A 14,824-nucleotide genomic window follows, 5' to 3' on the forward strand; every position below is an offset into this window, starting at 1 on the left:
GGTGACTGCTTTCAAATTTAGATTATTTAAACGTGCAGAAAGCAACGAAAGGACTTGTATGCATGCATATTAGCATAACCAATGGACACAGACACTGGGGCAGTGGGAGTTTGCTGTGGGGGAGGGGAGAGCGCGGCATGGCTGCGGGGGGGGGGGGGGGGGGGCGTCCAATCAGGGAAAAGGGAGACATATGTAAAACTTTGGACAATTAAAAAAAAGAAAACAAAAAAGGAATGCAACTGGAAATCACATCCTATATCAACAAGCAAGGAAATCACAGCAAAAACGGGAAAACACAACCACTGATACTAATATTGACATGAGGCACATATTGAAACTATAACACAAACATTCTTAAAAAGCTATTAAAATGTGTAACAATGAACATCGAAATTAAATTCGATGGTGGAGTAAGAAGCCCTGGTTCCTCCATCCCCCAACAAACACACCAATTCAGCAACACTTCACAGACAATTTCCCTTTGTGAGAAACCAGAAATGAATAGACAGCCTCCTGCACATCACAGAAGAGTGGAAAATCAGTTACCAAAGCCAGTAGGGAGGGTTGGGAGACATTTTCACCAGAAACTCTGCCCCAGAGCACTGCCATATGATCAGAAAGACATCCTCTAGTTACCATCCTACTAATGGGTGGGAAGCGGTTTTCTCACAAGGCCAGAGCCCTAATGTTTCTGAGGGGCTGACCCAAAGAACTAGTATCTGTGACAGGAGTCCTGGAGATCTGTTGGGTTCAGCACAGTCTAGCCACCCAGGCAGCAATAGAGGCGGTGGCTACCAGCCACTGTTGATTCATCCCCACCCCAACTCTGCCCAGAGTGTATGGATGGAAAATCCCAGCTCTGTGCTTCCTCTTGGGATAGGAAAGAGTTAATCCACGCATGCCATGCCTTCACTTCACCACAATTGCCCAAGGAACTAGCATCTGTCTCACCAATCCTGGAGCCCTGATGAGTCCCGCACACTCTGGTTGTCAGGGAAAGAACAGAGGCCGCAGCTCAGGATGGTAAATGCCACTGGGTCCTTTCTGCTGAGCAGCACAGAGAACGCAGGAATAAATAGATGCCTGCTTTGCCCTGTAGATGACAAAGTGCTAGTGGAGGCCCCCAAATCTCTTTCCAGGATGTTTTGTGGGATCCTCTTCTGTACTCCCCCAAAGTGAAGGCTGAGAGAGCCTTCTAAGAAGCAAACACCAAAACAGTGATTTAATAAAACAATCAGGAAAAGATGTCTCACACAAGGGAATAAGATAAATCTCTGAAACTGACCCTAATGAAATGAAGTTACATGATTTACCTGACAGAGAATTAAAATGAACTCTCCTGAACATGCTCACTGAGCCCAAGAGAACAATGCAAAAATGTCTGATAAATGAGAGGCCTTATAAAAAGGATGAAAAGAAAAATTGCATCCCAAGAAGCCAGAAACACCAATCAGAAAGGATATATGCACCCCTATGTTCATAGCAGCTCAATTCACCATAGCTAAGATTTGGAAACAGCCTAAGTGCCCATCAGAAGATGAGTTGATTAAAAAACTGTGGTACATCTATACAATGGAATAGTACACATCGGTAAAAAAGAAGGAACTCTTGCCATTTGCAACAGCATGGATGGAACTGGAGAGCATTATGCTAAGTGAAATAAGCCAATCAGAGAAAGATAAATACCACATGATCTCACTCATTTGTGGAATATAGAGAACAACATAGACTGATAAACAGGGACAGATCCAAAGACAGAGAAACAGTGATAAGACTATCACTCCTCAGAGGGAAAGTAGGGGAGGGTGGGGGTAAGGGGAAGAGATCAACTAAAGGACTTGTATGCATGCATATAAGCCAAACCAATGGACAGGAACAACAGGGGGATGAGAACATGAGTGGGAGGGGGGGAAGTTGGGGGTTAATGGGGGGATGAGGGCACATTTGTAATACCTTAACCAATAAAGAAATTAAAGATTAAAAAAAAAGAAAAGAAAAATCTACACTAATAAAAGAGAAACATGGTAATTGGCGTACGACCGCTACCCTTTTCATTGGCTAATCAGTGAGATATGCAAATTAACTGTCAGCCAAGATGGCTGCCGGCAGCCAGGCAGCTTGAAACTAACATGAGGCTTGCTTGCCTCAGTGACAGAGGAAACCAACGTTCCCTGCCTACGGCTGCAGGCCTCTGTTTAAGAAACATTGTAACAAATACCGCCGGACTTCAGCCAGCAGATTCGCAACATTGTAAGCAAAGGCCAGAAACCTACTTTCAGCCGCGGAGGCCTAAGAGCAGGAGCCAAGCCTCAAGGTAAAGCTGGCCCAGAATTAAAAAAAAAAAAAAAAAAAAAAGGAAAAAAGGAGCGTTTGGGAGTTCAGTCACCCCCAGCCTGAAAACAGCCCTCAGCCCCTCACCCAGACTGGCCAGGCACCCCAGTGGGGACCCCCACCCTGATCCAGGACACCCTTCAGGGCAAACCAGCCGGCCCCACCCATGCACCAGGCCTCTACCCTATATAGTAAAAGGGTAATATGCCTCCCGACACCAGGATCAGCATGACAGGGGGCAGCGCCCAAACCCCCTGATCACCCTGCGGCTCTGTGTGTGACAGGGGGCGGGGCCCCAACCCCCTGAGCAGCCCTGCTCTGTGCCTGATAGGGGGGAGCTCCCCAACACCCCCCCCCCACGGGCCCTGCTCTGTGTGTGATGGGGTAGAGCCATAACCTCCCCATCGGCCCTGCCCTGAGTGTGAGAGTGGCAGCGCCCCAAACCCCTGATCGGCCCTGCTCTGTGAGTGACGGGGGTAGCACCCCAACCCCCTGATTGGCCCTGCTCTGTGCATGACAGTGGGTGGTGCCACAACCTCCCCATCGACCCTGCCTTGAGTGTGACAGGGGACGGTGCCCCAACCCCCCAATCGGCCCTACCCTGACCATGACTGAGGGTGGCATCACAACCTCCCAATCTGCCCTGCTCTGTGCATGACAGGGCGGTGCCCCAACTCCCCAATTGGCCCTGCTCTGAGCCCGACCAGGGGCTACACCTAGGGATTGGACCTGCCCTCTGCCACCCGGGAGCAGGTCTAAGCCAGCAGGTCGTTATCTCCCGAGGGGTCCCAGACTGCAAGAGGGCACAGGCCGGGCTGAGGGACCCCCCTCCCCGCCGAGTGCACAAATTTTTGTGCACCAGGCCTCTAGTTACAATATAGGAGAAAATATCTGCATACTGCATATCTGGCATAATACATATTTGCATAATACATACCTATATTTAGTATCTATAAATTGCTCAAAAATTAACAATAGAAAACCAACCAATCAAACTAGAAAATTGGTAAAACTCATTTCATGGATATTTCACTAATAAGCACATGAAAGTATGTCCAACATCATTAGTCACTGGGAAATGCAAATCAGAATCACATGAGAGATATCACTACACATCTATCAGAAGGGATTTTTTTAAAAATCTTGAATAGTGATCGAACAGTGGCCAGAATGTAGACACTCATCTCTCATACATTGCCACTGGAAGTGTAAGATAGTACAGCACTCTGACAAATATTTTGGTAATTTCTTTTAAAATATAAACCTACACCTACCATATAGCCTGCCAATCATATACCTGGGTTTGTACTCCAGAGAAATAAAAATTTACATTTTATCTAAATTAACAGAATTATTGCTGTGAAGCATTTACAATACTCCCAAATATTTTTCTCTGTGACTAATAAAATCTACTTTCATCCCTAATATTGATGGATTTACTTCTTATTCTGCAGAAGTCTTACTAGGATTATTATTTTTTAGTTGTTTTAAGGAACTAATTTCTGGGATTTAAATTTTCCTACTCTTTGATTTCTGCCCTCAAGTGAATTATTATCTTCCTCTACAATGTTGGAAGCCTTTACAGAGGCTGCATTTTGTAGAGGAAGGCAATTAATTTAATGGTAACCCTCCTTACTCCTCTCATTGCTGGGCTTGGGGCTATGGGGTGAAGAACGGGGGTGATATTACTCTAGATCCCCTTTGGTCTCAGCTGAATGCCTACTCACACTAAGCTAACTGGGCTGGACAATACTGTTTGATCCAGAGTAACGATTTGCAACCAGCATGCTGCAAGAATTTTTAAAACATGCCATACCTGACTATTAGTCAGGAGCACAGTTCTCTTTTCCATTAGATTGTGAAATAAAAATAATGACAGCAGCCAACACAACAATAGCCATCCAGTGTAAATGAATCAAAACTATACCTATTTTTTGTCAGATCAGCCAATAATAATATATATTTTTGGTGAGCTGAAAAATTTTGGTAATTAGTTAATGTGAGCCATGAGATAAAAAAGTTTAAAAACCACTGACCTATAGTATTATTTCCATTTTACTCTGTACCCTTCAGTAGAGTCTTACCCAGCACATATGCGGCCTAATCCTCAATCAAGAACACAAGGCAACTACCCTTCCACCAAAACATTCACCTCTAGCCCTGTCTCCTTCCAGTTGCTAACAGCTGCAGCATCCCTGAACTCTAATCTCAGTGGCTGCTTGGTTCCACCTCCCTGTGCAGTGCTTATGACATTATTCACAGTCAGAGAGTCAAGTTGAATGTGAAACTCACTTTCTAGGTGCCTTTTTTCTCATAGAGAAAATTCCTGACCTGCCTATTGTCAAATGTCTAAAAACAGGTACCTCATGTATAATATTCTGTTGTGCTTTCTACCTGTAGATGGTGAGTATAACATGCTATACCAGATACGATTTTTTGTTTACTTATTTTGTTTTTAATTTATTTTTATTGTTGAGAGTATTACAGATGTCCCCCATTTTCTCTCTGTCCCCCCCCCCTCCACCTGGCTCCCGCCACAATGCATATATTTTAATCTCTCAATTTCAATACAGAAATTGAATTTGACCAATCATTTGTCAAACATTGGTTTCTTCCAAATCATATGTTCTGGCAAAATGAAAACCTTTCAGACTAAAGCTAACTTTCTCACATGCTTTGAAAATTTTTTCACTCCTACCTGCATCTTGCGTTACAATTGAAATTCCTATGTTTCATGCTGAACATATTCAGTTTCTGTACCTAATATGTTTCTGTGTCCTCACTTTCTCAGTGGTCAATCTACAATTTCCATCATTACTTCCCCACTCAGATCTGAGAATATATCAATTTAAACTACTCAATGTGTTTGGGGGTTTTTAGCTTTTTTTAGCACCTTCATCTATTTTTTGTTTGTTTGTTTCTTCTCAAACTCCTACTAATACTTCCAGATATTAAATGACCATCTTGAATAAGCAACTCCTAAATTTTAAATTTAAAAAGTAGTTGTTCTATTCCATATGATTTTATTGTAATTGCCACATTATACTTGGATTTTTTTATCTGTTTGCCCAATAATACTGTGGAGTATAAAACATTATTTTTCTCCCCATCGATGGCATATTAACCATGTAAAACATATAATCAACACAGTATAAAAGCAAAACTTACCTTTTCAAATGAAGAATCTGGATACAACTTTCCTGACTTATTGTATGAATATACCAGGAAATGAGGATGTAAAAATGACCTAATTCAACCAAGATAATGACATTTCATGGTATTAATTTCATTGATAAAATTAAGTTACAGAATCATGAAATCAAACAAAATTTACTGTCAATTATACAAGCTCAAATGTCCAAAAAATTAAATGGACTCATCTTTCCATGATCGAAATTGTTTTCTAATAGCATAATGTGTGTATAAGAGAAAAGAATAACCAGTATAACCATACACCAGTATGGAAGCTGCAATAACACAACTTCACCTGAAGTAAAAACCAAAGCTACTAGGTTCCCACCACAAAGTTTACTTTTAGATTTAACCATCAATAAATCTAATAACATAAGTATGCCAGTTAATATTTACTAAAAGGAAGCCATCCAATGATAATGACAAAAAATATGCATTTATCATTAGTTTTTATGAAGTTACTAGAGGCCCAGTACATGAAATCAGTGCACTTGGGGGGGGGACGGGGGAACCCTGCAGCTCGGCTTGTTCCCTATCACAGTCCGGGAGCCCTCAGGGGATGTCCACCTGCCAGCTTAGGCCCGGTCCCCTAAGCCAGCAGTCAGACATCCTTATCGCTGCCACGGAGGTGGAAGAGGCTCCTGCCACGGCCACTGCGCTCCCCAGCCATGAGCCCAGCTTCTGGCTGAGTGGTGCTCCCACTGTGGGGGTGCACTGACTATCAGGGGGAAGCTCCTGTGTTGAGCAGGATTGGGCCAAACCGGCTCTCCAACATCCCCTGAGGGGTCTCAGATTCTTAGAGGGTGCAGACCAGGCCGAGGGACCCCACCGGTGCATAATCGGGGCTGGGGAGGGACACAGGAGGTTGGCCAGCCAGGGAGGGACTGCAGAAGGGCTCCAGGTCATGTCTGGCCTGTCTCACTCAGTCTCAATCAGCCAGACTCCAGCAGCAAGTTAACCTACCAGTCAGAGCATCTGCCCCCTGGTGGTCAGTGCATGTCATAGCAAGCAGTTGAGTGGTCTTAGCATATCATTAGCATATTACTCTTTTATTGGTTAAAACTAGAGGCCTGATGCATGAAGATTCGTGCAAGAATGGGCCTTCTTGCCCCTGGCTGCTGGCACTGCCTTTGCTCCAGCCTGGAGGCACCTTTCTGCCTTCCCACACTGCCCAGAGGCCCAGAGCAGTTGGGGCAGTGTGGAATGCCTGCGTTGTTGCCATGGCAATGACGCAAGTGTCCTGCCCAGCCTCCGGCCTCTCAGCACCTGTGCATGCAAATTAGCCTACCATCTTTGGTGGTTAATTTGCATACTCACTCCTAATTGGCTGGTGGGCATCGTGACGGTATGGTCAATTTGCATCTTTCTATTTTATTAGTGTAGATGGATGACCAGGTGACTGGACACTTAGCATATTAGTCTTTTATAGGACTAGAGGCCCGGTGCGCAAAAATTTGATCACTCGGGGGGGAGGGGGGGTTCCTCAGCCCGGCCTGTGTCCTCTCGCAGTCTGGGACCCCTGGGGAGATAACGACCTGCTGGCTTAAGCCTGCTCCCGGGTGGCAGAGGGCAGGCCCAATCCCTAGGTGCAGCCCCTGGTTGGGCTCAGAGCAGGGCCGATTGGGGAGTTGGGGCGCCTTCCCCTGTCATGCACAGAGCAGGGCAGATTGGGAGGTTGCGATGCCACCCTCAGTTACGGTCAGGGTAGGGCCAATTGGGGGGTTGGGGCACCGCCCCCTGTCACACTCAAGGCAGGGTCGATGGGGAGGTTGCGGTGCCACCCCCTGTCACACACAGAGCGGGGCCCATCAGGGGGGTTGGGGCTCCGTACCCTGTCATGCACAGAGCAGGGCCAATCAGGGGGTTGGGGCGCTGCCCCCTGTCACGCACAGAGCAGAGCCCATCAGGAGGGTTGGGGCTCTGTACCCTGACATGCACAGATCAGGGTCAATCAAGGGGTTGGGGAATTACCCCCTGTCATGCACAGAGCAGGGCCCATCAGGGGGTTGAGGAGCTCCCTACTCACTCACAGAGTAGGGCCGATAGGGAAGTTGCGGCACCGCCCCCGTCACACTCAGGGCAGGGCAGATCAGGGGGTTGGGGCACCGCCCACTATCACCCACAGAGCAGGGTCGATCAGGGGGTTGGGGTGCTGCCACTGTCACACTCAGGGCAGGGCTGATGGGGAGGTTATGGCTCTACCCCATCACACACAGAGCAGGGCCCGTGGGGGGGGAGGGGGTTGGAGCGCCACCCTCTATCACCCACAGAGCAGGGCCGATCAAGGGGTTGGGGTGCCGCCACTCTCACACTCAGGGCAGGGCCGATGGGGTGGTTATGGCTCTACCCCGTCACACACAGAGCAGGGCCCGTTGGGGGGGGGGGGTTGGGGCACCATACCCTGTCACACACAGAGTCGCAGGGCGATCAGGGGTTTTGGGCGCTGCCCCGTCACGCTGATCCCGGTGTCAGGAGGCCTCTCAGCTCTGCTGATCCCGGTGGTGGGAGACATATTACCCTTTTACTATATAGGATAGAGGCCTGGTGCATGGGTGGGGCTGGCTGGTTTGCCCTGAAGGGTGTCCTGGATCAGGGTGGGGGTCCCCTTGGGGTGCCTGGCCAGCCTGGGTGAGGGGATGATGGCTGTTTGCAGCTGGTCACACACCCTTCAGTGTGGGGGTCCCCACTGGGGTGCCTGGCCAGCCTGGGTGAGGGGATGATGGCTGTTTGCAGCTGGTCACACACCCTTCAGGGTGGGGGTCCCCACTGGGGTGCCTGCCCAGCCTCGGTGAGGGGCTGAGGGCTGTTTTCAGGCCGACTGAAGCTCCCAACTGCTCCTTTTCTTCTTTTTTTTGATTCTGGGCCAGCTGTTTGTTTCGGTTCTATAATCGAAACACTGTATAACTCCAGCTCTAAGATCCCGGCCTTGCTGAAAGCAGGTTTCTGGGGTTTTGTTTAGCTTCTATATTCATTACAATGTTTCTTAAACTGCAGGCTCAGAGGCCGGCAAAGCAGGCGGGGAGCATTGGTTTCCTCCATCACTGAAGCAAGCAAGCCTCATGTTAGTTTCAAGCTGCCTGGCTGCCGGCCGCCATCTAGGCTGGCAGTTAATTTGCATATCTCGCTGATTAGCCAATGAAAAGGGTAGCGGTCGTACGCCAATTACCATGTTTCTCTTTTATTAGATAGGATTATATAGGACTAGAGGCCCAATGCATGAATTCGTGCACAGCTGGGGTCCCTCAGCCTGGCTGGTGACCGAGGTCTATTGGGGGGGGGGGGGGGGGCTGGCCGGCCATGGAGAGGAACCCCAGGAGGTTGGCCAGCTGGCCTCCAGATCAGGGCCTATTGGGGGGACAGCCAGCAAGAGGGAGGGACCGCAAGAGGTTGGCCATCTGGGGGAGGGCCTGCAGGAGGTTGTTCAGCCAGTGGCAGGGGACACGGGAGGTTGGCCGGCTGCGGGGAGGGGCTTTGGGTTGTTGGTTGGCCGAGGGGCCAGGCTGCAGTAGGTTGGCTAGCCGGGGGGAAGGGCCATGGCAGATTGGCTGTGGGAGCACACTGACCAGCAGGGGGCAGCTCCTGCATTGAGCATCTGAAACCTGCTAGTCAGTGCACATCATAGCCACTGGTCAACCAGTCTTCTAGTCGTTCTGGTCATTTCAGTTGTTTGGTCATAACGGTCACTTAAGCTTTTATATATATAGATGCTGTGGTAAAAACAGCCCCTGTGTTCTCATTATCTTAAAACAGCAATGGATGTTTTTTGCACATTTACTTCAGGTTCTGCCACATGCTACCTTCACTTTGGAACCCAGCAAAAGGTATGGCCTCTCCTTGGAACACATCTTCCTTTTAGCAGAGAGAGAAAAATAATTGTAGAAGCATGCAATAGTTCTCAAAGCCTTTCTTAAGAAATAGGATACTAGTGTTACCACTCACGTTTCCTAAGCTAACCTAAAGAATCTCTATAGACAAACCCAATATGAACATGCTACAAAAGTTCAGCCTTCCCACATGTTTGTCATTAATTATTTAAATTATTCTCAGAATTATACATTTATTTTATCATTCAAAAGAAAAAAACAGCATAAAAAATATTGATCTAATATAAACTATGGACTTTGGGTGATAATGATACGTCAAGCCTCCCCTCAACTGGGAATTCAACCGGGAGTTCGACCAGGGGTCGGGACCAGCCGGCCAACTGCCTGTGGCCCCTCCCCCCCCCAACACTGCCGAATTTCGTGCACTGGGCCTCTTGTCAATTATAAAAATATATCATTTTGATGGAGGTTGTTGTTAACGTGGGAGTCTATACATATGTGGGGCAGAGGGCATGTGAAATATCTGTGCATTCCAGTCAACTTTGCTATAAACCTAAAACTGCTCTACTAATTAAAATATATTTAAAAATATATAATGAGAAAATTATATGAATATGCAAGCCGCATATAGATAAATGTTCAGAGTAATTATTTAGGGAAATACAAACTGATGTTAAGATGAAATCAAATATTTTAGTATATCATACAGGCTTTTGGAAATCTAAGTTGCTACCATCTTTTCAGAAAGACACTGGCAATGTCTCTCAAAATCTTAATATACTATAAAATGTGAATATTAAATCAGTTACTACATGCAAATTGCTTGGAAATATGCCCCGCAAATGGTATGTGTTCAATAAATGCCAGTTACTTTTGTTGTTTTATTATCATCATTATTGTCATTATTATTGACACTCCTTGTTTCAAAAACCTATTTCTTAATATCAAGGCTACCAAACAAAATCTATTTAAATAAAAATATACATACAAGAATGCTTATTGCAGGGCTCATTAGCAACAATCCCTGGAAATTACCTCATTACCTATCAATATTACATATTTTCTAATGTTATCTATTAAAGAATGAGTTACAAAATATACAAAGAGCAGGAAAATAAGCATCATTTTTATAAGACTTGCCAGCTGCAATACCCTATTTCCACTTTCATAAAAAACATGGGGATAGGTTTTGTCTAATAGAAGAATGAAATTTAAATAGAAAATTGAGAAAAGTACACACAAAATTATTAATATTGATTTCCTAGAGTGAAGATAGATAATAGAATATTTAAGATGTTAAAAATACATGCTATTGCAAAGTGAGAAAAAAAGTATTGTAGAATATCAAGTAAAAGTCTGAAAATCATATAAATATGTGAAGTAACATGAAGACAAAAAAAGCTAAACCTAGTCAAATAAAATTATACCCTTAATCGTTGCAATTGTGGTTGCATTTTTAAGGAGTTACACAGAGTAATCTTAATATACCTAATATACCTTAATATTTACATCATTAAGTTAGAATTTGGCTTAAAATTAAATTTCAAATCTCAAAATCAAGGCTGAAATTCTAGTCTTACATGATTCATGAAGAAGATATAACATGTTAAACAAATGAAATATTCATGTTTTTGTTTAGTTTCAATTTAGGGTACTGACTATACAAATTTAAGACACTAAAAACAACTATATGAAAAAAAGAATGTTCACTTACTGTTTTTTAAGATGGAGAGAGTATGTTTTCCTGTTAATTTGGATGGCATAAATGACCTGCAGCAAAGTATTCAGAGAGAAAGTAATCATTAAAAATGTGAAATTCTTCAAATCAAAAGCCATACTTTTTAAAAATGCACTCATTCATGTAAACCAAAATTGTATCATGCGTGTGTCAAAATTATATCCACATATAAAAGTATACTGCTATCTTTCTTTAATCACAGGATGTATGACAGAAACTTAAGGAGTCTAAATCTATTTCAAATTAAGAGCATGAGTCATTGGCATTTATTACGTATCATGATCAAATGTAATTTACAATAATTATGTTTAGAAATGCTGAGGAACCTTTGAAGAAACTTGAATTTTATTATCTTCTTTTCTACTTTTCAGCTTCTAGCACAGATACATGGAAAATCCGAGGACTATAATGCAGGTCCCCTTTTAAGGTGAAAGGGAGTAGCCATAACTGCCAGAAGCAACGCCTGCACACAGCCTTTCACCTTGCTGTTCTCTCCAGGATTTGCCTCACAGCGTTCAGGGACAGTCCACGTTTAATAAGAAGCCCCCTCACCCCAACTCCAGATCTATCCATGGGTCATGCAGCTTCCCTCTTGTTGAGACTCAGTTGATGCTCTCCCCATTCCTATTTTTATTTCCCTCCCCTTCCACAGTGCTCATCACAAGGGCAAGCCCTAATTTACACAAATCCCTCAGAGATTGCAGCTCAGAGAACTCAGAGCATCAGCCTCAAACATATCCATTCCTTATGGGGTAGCACGTAGTTAATTCTGCTAAATGTTCCATGTTTGCAAAGAATGTGAATTTTGTCATTGGGTGCAATTTTGTGATAATGTCATTTTCAGCTTATAGTGTTCAATCTTCTGTAGTCTATTGAAAAAGATGTGTGTGCATTTCCAAGATTATTGTGACATTGTTTCTCTCTTCTTTTAATCTGAGTTTTTGGCCCTGCATATTTTCAGAGCTTGTTTTTTGGGTGCAAACAGATTTAGTATGCATATTTATGCACACCCACACACATGTGCACACACACCCTACAGTCATGTTGTGTGTATACATCCACATTTTTTCTGGCATGGGCCACTGAATTACATATAAGTAGTGAAACCCCTGTCACAATGAGCATACCAAGCATAGAGATTGACTACTAAACAACATTCCCCTCTCCCCACTAATAGGAAACAGGCTCTTTAATTGAAAAAAGAAAAAGCTAAAATCCAATTAAAATAGATTAAACAGTGAAAAGGAAAACATGGTAACAACTGAAAAATATAATGGAAACAAAAGGACACACAGAGATAATAAAAATTGATAGGCTTAAAACCACTCTATCAAGAATTTAATTTTGTAATTACAAATCTTCTCACAAAGGAATCTCCAAGTCCAGAGATATTCATTCAATGGTGAACTGCACTAAACATTTGAATAAGGAAAAATACTAATCTTACAAAAATTCATGGAATATAAAGACAGAACACTTCCCAACTAATTATATGAGACAGTATAATCCAGATATTGCAACAAGATAACTATACTCTGAGGAAGCAAAACACTTCTCATGATCATAATTTCAAAGCCTTAAAAAATATTTACAAATTAAATGTAACAACATAATATATCATGACAAAATGGCCTTTATCCCAGGAATGAAAGGTTACTTCCCTACACTGACAGGAAATGTATACATACATAGACACATCGATATATATGCTTATATGTATCTCTAGGTAGATAGTTTTATGGACAATTTGAAAACCTTCCAAAAAGCTAATAAAGGTCTTTCATGAAATAAACAGCCAGCATCATACTTAATTTTAAAATATTGATAATTTTCTTCCTACAATTAAAACAAACACAAAAGCATCGATAAACTAGATGAACTACTACCTGCTCCTCAAAATCAGAGTGGATTCCTAAACAATACTAAAGAATGATATTTGCAATTCATATCCAATTGGCCTATTAACATTCTACATATCACTCATCATCACTGTTTGTGGGATGAAAAAACTAAAAAGGATAGCGAAAAGGGAATAAAATTAACAAAATTGCCAACAACAAAGATTGAGAATGCCAAGTGTTAGTGAGGGTGTGGACTAACAGAAACTCATACCCCGCTAGTGGAAATCTCACACCTGCCATAATGACTGCCTACAATCAATCCATCAACAAATATCAAGGCTTGACGAGGATGTGGAGAAAAGATTACCCTAGGGCACTCTTGATCAGAAGGCAGCCACTGTGGAAAACAGTATGGACTTTCCTCCAAAAATTATAAGTGGAACTCTCTTCTGACCCTGTGATTCCACTTCTGGAAATATATGCTAAGAATCTGAAAACACCAATTCAAAAGAATATATGCACCCCTATGTTCAGAGATGTATTATTAACAATAGCCAAAGTCTGAAAATAGCCCAAGTGTCCATCAGTAGATGAGTGGATAAAAAGCTGTGTTACATTTACACAATGGAATACTATGTGACTGTAAAAAAAAACAAAAAGAAGGAAATCTTACCTTTTGCAACAGAATGGATGGACCTGGAGATTATTGTGCTAAGTGAAATAAGCCCGTCAGTGAAAGACAAATACCATATGACCTCACAAATATGTGGAATCTAACAAACAAAATAAACGGAGGAACAAAACAGAAACAGAGGCATGGATACAGGGAACAGACTGACAGCTGTTAGAGGAGGATAGGGAGGGGGGACTAGATGAAAGAAGATGAAAGGATTAGCCAAAGAACATATAAGCCAAACCCCTAGACACAGACAAAAGACAAAAGTGTGGGAATGGCCAGAGGGAAGGGGGTGAGGACAAGGGCAGGCTGGAAGGGGCTAAGGGGAAAAAAGGGGGACACGTAAACTTCATATTGCATTGCGTGCCCACCACCCAAAGTCACATCATCTTCCCTCACTGTAAACTGGACTCTTTACTACTCTTTACTACCCTTTACTACTCCAACCACCTCCTTTCCCTCTGTCATCTGTGTCTTTGAGTTTTTGTTTGTTTTTGTTTTTTCATTTGTTGCTTTTGATTTTATATCGCACATATGAGTGAAATCAGATGGCTCTTAACTTTTTCTGACGTATTTTGCTTAGCATGGCATGCATGCAATGTGTCCCAAATGGCAATATTTCATCTTTTTCTGTGGTTGAGGAGGATGTATGTACTACATCTTCTTTATACTATCATAGAATCAGTTTAGCCTGTAATGGTGGGAGGGGTGGTGTCACATGATTTAAAAAATGTTTTACTTTCTTAATAGGAAAAGAGCAGCAGTGCTGTTTGTTTCATCTTAGGTCGGTTATGTTATATTTTTATGAATTTAACTATTTCGTTCAAATAACACTTAATATGCATATATTTTTTAGATTTTATTTACACCTTCATATATTTCTCATTCCCAATGTTACATATTTTTCTTCTCTTTTCCATTTTCCTTAGTCTACCTTACCAAAATATATCATTTTCTCCCCAGAAATCAACCTTTGATACTATGGATCCAGAAAATTTTAGCTTAACTTTCTTTTTCATTAGTTCTACTTCTTAATTTCAGTCACATCTTTAACTTTTTTAAGGTTATAATTATTTTTAAATTTGAATTTCCAGACCTTTTTTTGCTTATTTAAGTATTTGTAATTATAAATTATTCCCCTCTACCATCTTATGAGCATGACTCAAACTTTGGTTTGCAATTTTTTCATTATTGATCATTAGTTATTATTTAATATCCATTT

At 42.8% G+C, this 14,824-nt stretch overlaps 1 protein-coding gene across 1 annotated transcript in view; it reads right to left on the reverse strand.

Annotated features, from left to right (window-relative positions):
- LOC132226442 (A disintegrin and metallopeptidase domain 3-like) overlaps window positions 1-14,824 on the reverse strand; it is a 70,092-nt gene that overhangs the window by 52,341 nt on the left and 2,927 nt on the right. Inside the window, exons 3-4 of the mRNA XM_059681099.1 lie at window positions 11,062-11,117; window positions 5,500-5,578 (exon numbers count right to left, since the gene is read on the reverse strand). Coding sequence (XP_059537082.1) covers window positions 5,500-5,578; window positions 11,062-11,117 — 135 coding nt within the window. The remainder of the gene's footprint in view (window positions 1-5,499; window positions 5,579-11,061; window positions 11,118-14,824) is intronic.

The sequence above is a fragment of the Myotis daubentonii genome, chromosome 2, assembly GCF_963259705.1.
Source record: "Myotis daubentonii chromosome 2, mMyoDau2.1, whole genome shotgun sequence".
In the NCBI taxonomy this organism is placed as follows: domain Eukaryota; kingdom Metazoa; phylum Chordata; class Mammalia; order Chiroptera; family Vespertilionidae; genus Myotis; species Myotis daubentonii.